At 37.1% G+C, this 10,644-nt stretch overlaps 1 protein-coding gene across 1 annotated transcript; it reads left to right on the top strand.

Moving 5' to 3' along the window:
• The first annotated feature begins 3,048 nt into the window (after nucleotides 1-3,048).
• LOC149053396 (uromodulin-like) lies at nucleotides 3,049-9,136 on the top strand. The gene is made up of 5 exons (XM_089182918.1): nucleotides 3,049-3,314; nucleotides 3,484-3,601; nucleotides 6,881-7,003; nucleotides 8,176-8,310; nucleotides 8,571-9,136. The coding sequence occupies exons 1-5, from the start codon at nucleotides 3,063-3,065 to the stop codon at nucleotides 8,924-8,926; spliced, it is 984 nt and encodes a 327-aa protein (XP_089039044.1). The 5' UTR covers nucleotides 3,049-3,062; the 3' UTR covers nucleotides 8,927-9,136.
• Nucleotides 9,137-10,644: the final 1,508 nt, after the last annotated feature.

The raw sequence follows: 10,644 nt of genomic DNA, 5'->3' as shown, positions 1-10,644 counted from the left end.
ATCAGAAAAATGAGTTGGGAACCGAATTTTGGCGCACAGGTCTCGTTATCCTTAAGTCTGCACTAGTTATATCTAACGGAGGAAAATCTGAAGATATTGCATAATTTAAAAGGTCTTGAATTAAGGCTCTTAGAGCTCTAAGGCTCTGGATTAAGTATAGCAGCTTTCTTTACTGGATCTTGCTCAATTATTATAAGGTGCGTGGTGGGTTCTGACTCTACACTGATTCAATCCTGATGTATCGAGGCATCCTCGGTAAATTTATGGAATTTCTGTCGTTTAATATCCACCGTTTAGGGGAGATTTTCTGTTTGTTCAAACTAGGGACCTTATTAGAACTCATCATTAATTAATTTTAATGTCAATGAACGTGAGGGAAGATAAAATGACTAATTCCTTAGGACCTCAAATAGGAAAAACATATTTGAATTATTGCGTTCCTGTATTATTTCGAGTAAGTAGCTGGGCCAAACAAGAAAAATATTCTGTTCGATTTGGTGAACTGGGTAGTGCAGCTTAACAACTACAAACATGATATTCGAAATTCAGAACGGAGTTTCCCCTATTCATTTCGTCGAATTAGAACAAGAGACTCACAATCCATCAAAGAACGTGGCTTATGTTATAATTTGTAATTTATTTCAAGATATATTCCAAATGAAGAATTCATGTTTTTGGAAAATGAAAGCGAACTGTGCGAGTGCAGGGTTAACGAATTTTTTTGGGGATAAGGTTACGCCAACCTGTCTCGGCCTACTCACCGATTACCATCATCCCGTAGGATTTCGTGAGCCGGACTGTCGGTACATAATATCTGTTTTTATCACCATATTTTTGTAAGAAAGTGTTCATTCGCAGACTTTAAAACGCGTACCCGTGTGTATTGTTTGTAGGGTAGGACTGACAGATGTTAACCATGACAGGACGGAAAATGCGTGCACTGTAAGTACCTCCCTTTGTCCCATACAAAGCCTTAGAAAACTTTTCTAGGGGTTTGTATGGGACAACGGGAGGTACTTACAGTGCACGCATTTTCCGTCCTGTCATGTTGTTAACATCCCATCTTCAATACTAATAGGTCGGTTTCTATTATTTAATCAATTATTAAATGCAGGTGGACGACATGAAATTGGTGGTATACTAGAACTTTCAATATTGAGCTCCGTTGTCTTGAGAGGGCATGGAATTTTCAGCGTTTCTAATATTCGCAGTCTGGACTTCATCGATGACTTACTTGACGTTTGGTAAAGGTGAGTTGCAAAATGCGAATTATTTTCTATCCCTATATTCATACTTCAGCCCGTGTTATCTTAAATTCCATCGTTCTTTATTTCTATTTTGCCGATTCACAACAGTTGATATACTGGGCTTATAAGGTGTGATTATGATAAAACAAAAACCTGAACCCAACAAACATGATTTTTAAAGGATGGAAGCTAAGTCTTGTAAACTTCTTTTGTAGATATTAATAGTATTTAACAAAGGGGTGTTAATATGATGAACCGTATGGGAAATTTGCGGTTGTTACAAAAAAAACTAAGAACTGCTACGATGAAGAATTGCCTTATTCAAAACAACTTCAATCCTAACATTCAGCTCATATTTACGAGGACAGATAATAAATTCTACCAAAAACATTTTGTTGTTGTGTTGCAGACGGGAATTGGATAATTTGCATGGACAAAAAATTGGCGGCTCTTAAGCAAAGCTATTTTTATGGAAAAACGATGCTAGAATTTGGAATAGACCAATTTGTATTGTTTTTGAACATGTGTCTATAAGTCTATAAATATAGGGTAGCCCGTCTTATAATTTAACCACTGGGTGGGATTGAAAAAATAAAATATTTGACGCAAAATCCGTTTAAATGTTGCTTTTCGAATTGGAGGTTTTAAAACTTACCCAAAGAACAAATAGCTTAATTGATATGATCCTTGAAAAAACCTTTGCACAGAAGCTTCGTGCAATTTTCCAATTTTGTGGTCTTTCATAATCAATCTCACAGTAAGGATTCCTTAGACTGAAATTTATTCAAATGTGTATTTTTCAGTGTTTCTAAAACTCTGTTTCCGTGGTCAATATTCTTCACCAGGTGAAAAATGACGTGGGTGGACCTTATTGGATATGAGGAAAAAAATTAATGAATTAAAACGACGAACAGATAAATGAGTTGTTTTCAGAAAACAAATGACTGAATGAAGAGATGATTATATTCACCATAGCTAAGCAATTCAAACAACTTACATTGGCTTGCAAAAGTAAAAAAGTTAAAATTTCAACCTACATTTGTACGTTTAGAAAACTTTCGAGAACGAATACAAATCTGCTCATTGACGCAAAACAAGAATGGTTTTTCTCGGCTTAAATTTGCATGAATTCCCTTTGTACACGATAATCGTTCAAAGAGAAGAGCCGCAAGGGAGTTCTTCAGTTACACATTTCGCTAATTAACACTTAATAGTCAAGCACCTGTTTGGATAAAGGAAAAAAAAGGCACTTTAAGACCATCCCTGGTCAAAGTAATTGAGATATTAAAGGCTCCCTATAAGATAATTTAAATTGTGCTCATTACACTGATGACAACTACATCAAAAATGCAAACACCGATCAACTCCCTTTGTAGTTGGAATTTCACAGAGTGTTTGATGAGCTCGTCTTTTCTATGGTTGTGATCGATAGACTCTTCTAAAATCGTACGAGCTTCTTGAATTGCCAAATTCATGTGGAACACGAAATATTTGCAGTAAAGGTCCCGTACCTCAGAAACCCTCCAACTCTCAAATTAAGGTAGTCTTATGTCATTGCTTAATTGTATAAAACGGCGAAGCAATTTACCAAGTTTTTAATTACATTTAACCAATCGTCGTCATTCTCGTGAAATGTTTTTTTTGATTTTCGTTCTCGGCGTATCTGCCACCATTGTTTGCTGAGATCCGAGAATTTTAGCAAAGAGATTTGTTCTTGGAACTTTTAACTCGAAATTTAACTTTTTTGCGACGGAACAGTATGCTTCATAACCATATTTCAAATTGTCTATTTTAGAGCGGGAGCGCGCGCGCGCGATGGTGTTTCCGGACTACTACTTCTTTGCTGAAAGACGGTTGGTAAACCACACCATTGAAGAGAAACCCGTCGATAACTTGGATGACTGTGAGCTAATGTGCTACCTGAACGACGACTGTGTCAGTCTTAACTTCAAAAAAGATCCAGAGAATAATAAACCAGGTCACATCTGTGAACTAAATAACGCCACGCATATGAAATATGACAGTGACTTGACAACTGATGCCAAGTCTTATTATCGTGGCTCGAAGGTGAGTTACAAATCGATTTTTCGAAATTGTCATCTTAGAATAATGTAAAAACAATAATCAATGTTTATGCAAATTTTCGTGTATTCGATCATCCGTAATTAGTTTCTTCTTTCATTCAATCCCTCCATCTTCTTTTTTTTATTTCATTTCATTTTTTCTTCTTCTTTAGAACGCTTGTGACAAGAGTCCTTACTGTGATAATAATGCAACTTGCCAGTCTGGATTTACACTCAAGGGATATCGGTGCTTGTGCCCTCCTGGACTCGAGGGAGAACGTTGCGAAAAGGGTATGAGTCTATGTCAACCCTTAAAATGACGTATATGAGAGATTTTTTCTGATTTTCAATGCTAGTATGACAACTATCCTTTAGTTGGTGAACGTGGCGTGAATTTATCTCGTTGTATATTGTACTGAATCTTTCCGAAAGAAAATTTCTCACTATATTTTAGTAAGCGTATGTATTGTTTTCTTCGCTCGCTCGTTTGTATATTTTGTTTTATTTTGTTTTGGTTTGTCTCTTTGTTTGTTTTTTTTTTTCTTTAACGCTCGACGCCCTTCCATAGCAAAGTAAGAGCAGTTGATATGCTTTTCGTGTATTATAAATGGTAAATGCTTGGAAAAATAGTTTGATTGAAAGGTCCCACTACAGAACCACTTAGAACAATAAAGCTGCAAATGAATTAAGGGTTTTGCAAATTGTGAATCGCATGTAGTTCTTTGATAGAAACCGAAATGTTTGTCATCGGGTGATATTGTGTTTTTGTCCTTTTCCTTCGTTCTTCATTTATTTTTCGACAAATGTTGTTGAATGCAAAACCCCTGGCAAATGCGACGTGCACGCTATGTGTAATAACACAAAAGGATTATACGTGTGTGCATGCAAACCTTGATGGAACGAATTATACAGTTACAGTCAATAGTCTCAGAAGCCGTTAGATACTTGATTACTATTAAAAGTAATTATTATTTGGTCTGTTTCTTTGTCCGGCTGCTTTGATATCGTGGTAAGCTCTGATTTAATATTTGTATCAGCTGAGGCAGCCGCCCAACTTAAATTTATTAATCGAGAGATGTGATGATAACAGTTTACGGAATGTAATCTGAAACACGGTAATGGCTCGTTTTCCTTTCGTCTTTGATTTCTCAGATATTGACGAATGTAAAGGAAATCACTCTTGTCATGTGAATGCTGGTTGCACAAATACCATTGGATCACATGTATGTGAATGCCACCCTGGATATACTAGGAACGGACGTAATTGTACAGGTGAATTTTATAGCCTTCCTTAAAGCTAATAAAAGTCCTACATGACGAGCTTTGCTCAAGAGAAGAATTCTCACCAGGGATGCGTAAAATGATCCATAGGCTTGTCAAAGTAAAGCGAGAGGGCTCAATTAGCAAGTGAAAGCGAGGTGTTTGGCTTCAAGCGTGAAATTAATTGACGTTAACAATTAAAATGTAAACAGGCGCGAGGATCCGCGCGGCTTGCGCGTTAGGAGAGCTACGTAAATTTAGGACTCTTTTGCACAATTTTCTCTTTGGAGATAACTACGCATTCATGGCGTGAATGGCAATTTTCATAATTGTAGAATGATTCAGCGACAAGAACGGCTTAGCTAAGCCGTAGTGTGTCATGGCATTTGAGGATAGCCTGGTTGTAGTGCGTGACATGACTATCAAGTAACAGTTATTGTACCCAGCATGTTTTGTTCGTGATCTACAGATTTATTGGTTTGTGACGCAAAGAGCGATTATCTGTTCTGTCACGACAGTACCAAAATTAAATTGTGTTAGCCAACTTGTATTTCACTCTGATCAGACCTTTGACCCTAAGTCAACATGGAAGCCGGTGAGCCGCTCGGTAAGGACCTTGTTTTCAAGAGAGATTTCGACTGCAGTATGTTCTAGAGATACAAGAGTATCATTTAACACTTGAAACGATTGGGTAGATATTTTGATAATACTTTTCTGGCGTCCATACTGAGGAGCTCTCTCAGTATAAAATAGACAGTAGTGCCAATCATCAGGTAAGCGCGGGAACTTATCCCGCGAAAATTCTGTGCGAAGGTACGGGTATATTCGGCGGTATCTGCGAAAAGGGGCCATCGTTCTTTCCTTAAGGTAAGGTCTTAACTGTGTAAAACTTCGCGAGGAACAAATTCTACTCGCTGGCCTGTCCAATTTGGCTTTTAGATAAGGTTGTATGCCTGATAATTTCTGTCTAGAGCTATATGATGACGCGCGATAAATCTCGCTGCTTAATAACCTTTGAGTCGAAAATGATGATGCCCAAACCATTTAATCAGCAAAGCAAGGTTTACCTTTACTCCTGTGCTTTCGAAGCAAGAGAAGGAATTATTTCTGTGATAGTTAGGTGACAGATGCTTAAAATCACATGGTGTATTATCAAACTGTTGAAACCTAACATGAGCAAGATGAACTAATTATGGAATGAACCCTGACATCACAGCTCAAATATTCCTTCCCTATAAGATGACGCGCTCTTGGCAGGTTAGTGTGTTTTCTTACTAATCGTACTGTACTATTTCGCAGTTTCGAAAGTAGAATCCTGAAGATACTCTCGTTCTTTTGTTATTTCTTGTGTAATCAGACTTATCTCCGTGAGGGAAGAACCTTCATTTTTTAATTTTTTTCCGGTTTTGTCATTCGTATGTGAACTGTTGTTATCTGAAGGCAGAACCTTTCCTTTTTTTTTCACCTGGTTCTGTCTCTCTTGGGTAGTCAGTTCTGTTTGGGCTGTTGTTATCTGAAGGCAGAACCTTTCCCTTTTTTTCATCTGGTTCTGTCTCTCTTGGGTAGTCAGTCCTATTTGGGCTGTTGTTATCTGAAGGCAGAACCTTTCCCTTTTTTTCACCTGGTTCTGTCTCTCTTGGGTAGTCAGTTCTGTTTGGGCTGTTGTTATCTGAAGGCAGAACCTTTCCTTTTTTTTCCACCTGGCTCTGTCTCTCTTCGTATTGTGACAAGAAGGGTCTGCTTTAAGGTTTTGGGTTACTCTCGCCATGCAATTTGGACGCCGAAAAGTGCCAAAAAAGTAATTACTGAAAATTCATCCGCAACACCTCGGTCGTTCTGTGGGTGCGAAGTCAGTTCTTCTCTTACAGTTAATAATTGCCAGGCGGATCTCAGATCCGCCTCAGCCTCATTTGCATAAATTCTTTTGGTGAGCAAAGCTCGTCATGATAATGATAAGGTAAGTCAGATTCAAATACAACACCAGAACATTCGGAATAGCAAGGAAATGCGGTCATGTATGATTTCTTTTTGTTCGTTCTTTCTTGGGTTGTCTACTCATCGACTTTTGTGCTCCTGTGGTAAAATAAGAGCAGTTTATGGCGCATGTTTTAAGTGGTACTTGCTGTACCAATGTGAAAAAATTTAATAAATAACGGGTTGACTTACAGATCCAACCCGAGAACCACATGAATCCAGGAAATTGCAAACAAGTTTTCTTATTTTTTTTTCTATCTTGACTCTTGACTCTTGAATAAAAACACACTCCCATTCTTCATTCTTTCCTCCTTTTCTCTTTCTTTTTTTTGACAGACATCGACGAATGCAAAACATACCCTGACAAATGTCACGTAAATGCTTCCTGTAAAAACACAAACGGATCACACGTTTGCACATGCAAACCTGGTTATACTGGAGATGGACGCAATTGTACAGGTACAGTCAATAATCTTAGAGGCCTTCATATAATTTTCGACTCTAATGATAATTTTGTGTTTGTTGTTGTTGTTGTTTTCATTGTTTTTTATACCGTGGAAAGCCAAGATAATGTTTGTAACGTAGGGAAAGGCAGTTACCCACAGTTAGTGCTTGGGTCTGAATCGTAGAGATAAAAGATGTAGAGTTTCCTAAATGCATCAAACAGCAAAATGAAGATGAAAAGAAAATTCAGTGTATGTACAGAATATATTTCAATAAAAAAAATTTAACAATCACTGACGTAATTCGTATTGGCTACCCATTTAAATATAACGGAATCCTGTGTATCAAAAAGGAAACCTAAAATGGAATGAATTATCGTGCTCTGTAATGAGAGCGTGGAAATATTTTTATTGTGTCCTACAACCGTAATGGCGGATTTTTTATAGTTTCAGGCTGTCGTTGATATCCGATTTTTTTACGGAAAATCTCGCATTTTTGTTTAGTAAAGATTTGTTTTAAAATAATATCATTATTGTTAGGTATCATCGTTTTTCTTTTTTTTCATTGGTATTATTATACTTGCATTCGCCATATTCTTATTTTCTCTTCAATTCTTACTGCACGTGTGCAAGAGATAAAAGCTTCTTTAAACCAGTCGGCAACCGTTGGTCAAAATTCGTGGATATCACTGCACTCTCTGGCGTTATAGAACTTCAAAATGTTGCCCACTAAGAGACTTTTAACGGTAAAATGGTAATTGTTAGATTTTATGAGAAACCAAAGAAACTAAAGAAACCAATGATAAGGCGCACTATTGGGAAAAAGTTATAGCTGTATAACAACACATTTTGCATCATATGCATTATTTTGCACTGCAACGCAACATGTGTTTGTAGAATACAAAATGGATCTCTATAGTAAATAACAAAAAGGAATTATTTCACCTAACAATGACAATTTTGCCTCATAATTAGATTCTGAAATTATTTTCATTGTCTTGCCATTCAGATAGGTAAATCGCTGATATTTATTACTTCAAGTTTTTGAGGGAACGTCTTGCTCATTTCGTAGCAATCATTGGTGTTAAAAGAGTACGAGTATCAAATTTTGGGACATTTAGTTTCCTTTATCTTCTGGTGGCATTCGTTGTAGTTTGATCTTGACTTAGTATGATTGTTCTCTTTCAGACATTGACGAATGCAGGGAGGTTCATGTTGATAAAATAAAACAATGCCATTCGAATGCCTCTTGCATCAATACACAGGGCTCATACAACTGTTCTTGTAACACTAATTACATTGGGGATGGCTTTAACTGTGAAGGTAAGTTTGATATCTACCATTTGATCAGTTATGTTCGGTATTTGTCAGACTCGCTCTAAATAGTTGTCGCTCAGATTGCCATAAATGGCCATATGGCCGCTTGGTTATGAGTAAACTACGTTGGCTATTACCTAAAGTGGCCCTTTGACATTTCATTGAAGAAAGAGGAAACGAGAATTTAGATAGTGCTATCCATATCTAATAATAGCCTTTCATTCTAATAAATGCGATCGTCTTAAAATTATTATTTAACTTTATAGTCGATCCGTGTTTTAATTACAACGAACTGAGTGATTCAAACCGAAAGAGCAGTTACGAAACGCCCAACTCTCCAGTGTTGTGTGACGACAAACTCCTCAAGGGATGGTATCGTTTCGTGGGAGCTGCAGGAACAAAAATGGCGACAACGAAAGTGGATCGATCCCACTGCGGTACAACCTTTCCAGGCTGGTTGAATGGTGTTCATCCTACAGTGGAAGAGGGTGAAGAGTCCAGGGAGGTCTGCTTTACTGGAAAAAGTTGCATTTACATTCGCGTAAAAAACTGTGGATCCTTCTATATCTACTATATCTTAAAGCCACCAGGTTGTAAAATGCGCTACTGTGGTTCAGACTGAACGGAAAGCAAAGGAATTTTCTGAATAAGAAGATTCCTATGGCGATTACAGGTGCAAGTACTTTAGGGATCTTCCGTAGCCTAGTCCTTTAACAATAATGATCATCGATACTTTAAGCTAATTTCTACGCCAGTGACATCCCGCTAAATTAGACTATAAATTAGTTTCCATGAAAAATCCACTGTGTAGTGATAACAGAGACTAGTGCCATGGTGAAATGCACTTACTGTAATGTCTTCTACCGTTGGAAATAGTGGTTTTTGAGACTCGAGGGAAGCAAGACTGATTGTTTCCATTGGGAAGAGACATTAAGTGCTTTGTTATATATCCAGAAGCCAAATGTAGTAAAAAGAAAAAAAAAAGCGTTTATATCTATCTCTTGTAGACACCGCAAATGCGCCTTTGAGGAACTGTATTTTCGGAGTCTTTTTGCTCCACCAGTGTTTCGATTTTTGACTTTCGATAAAGTGAAAAAAGTGTTGTTTCTATGCTAGGTTTTTAAGAACTAGCGAGGAATTAGCCCAAATTGACTCGAATCACTATGAAGTTCATAGAAAATTTATGACGCTTTTATTATGTTTGTTTTTTTCTCTGTCTGTTTGTTTGCCAAAAAACCAAACAAACAAACAAAAAACAAGAAATTAAAATTAAAAACAAGAATAAAACAAAAGGCACACAAATCGACAAGTATTTAGAACTGGTATGAGTTAACGCACGTTATAGATAACCTTTTAAGATGATAAAGTACATAACTTGGAATTTTTCAGAGACAGGTTTATCTACGTTAATTACAGTTTCACGCAGTATCTAGGGTTTTTGCCCCATTGCCAGTTACACCCTACTACTTCGCCAACTTTTCTCGGTGGGGGTGGAACGGTAGGGGACGAACATAAAACGAGGGAAAACTACCATGTGCTTTTCACAACAAACGTATTTCTCTTTCATGGTGAAAGATGGTGACAATTTCCTTTTTGATGTTAATTATGTCCATTATTTAAACAGTCGACAGATTCGTGATCACTTTATTCGTTTTTTGTAATGGAAGTTAAAGTTGGTTAGTGAATAAAATCATACGCTTTCCTTGTCTTCCATATTCGTCATTTGTTTTTTCGTTTCCGATTCTTCGGTACATTTCATGGATATGATACGTAATAGATTAGTAAAATAAGCTGATGTTGGGTTTCCAAGAAAATCGACCCTTTTTCCATGTTACTCTAAGGAAGTATCAACTCATCTAGACGGTATGTGACTTCCTTAATCTATGGATACAAAGGATTGATGTGAGGGGAGGTTTGAGATCATCATCAGGATTCGCTCGTGAAATTGGTCAGAAAATTGACATTCTTCTATGAATTATAAAAACCTATGGCCGTGGCAACCTAATGGTAGGAAGTGTTTTGTATCAACCAATCTACTGCTCAGTTTCTTTCCGACGTGTATCTCTTTAACATATAAAAAAGCCCAGCCTGAACCGAGCGTCAGAATTGAGATTTATAGATCTCCTCGGGATCGCTCACCAGTTCCTCATTAATATATAATAGTTTGAATTGTATAGGTTCTCTTAATTTCTAAATTTTAAGGAAACGAAATGCCAGTCATTTAGCTCTTTGAGAATTGAGACCGGCAGTCGACCTTGCGCAATTTCCAAACATTCTGAACAAGTGTAAACCGACTGTTAGACATAAGATTTAATATACAGATTTAGCCAAGCCTAAAAG

Source organism: Pocillopora damicornis, chromosome 1 (genome assembly GCF_964200805.1).
Source record: "Pocillopora damicornis chromosome 1, jaPocDami1.2, whole genome shotgun sequence".
NCBI classification, from domain to species: Eukaryota; Metazoa; Cnidaria; class Anthozoa; order Scleractinia; family Pocilloporidae; genus Pocillopora; species Pocillopora damicornis.
This window is presented reverse-complemented; position numbering and strand designations above follow the sequence as displayed.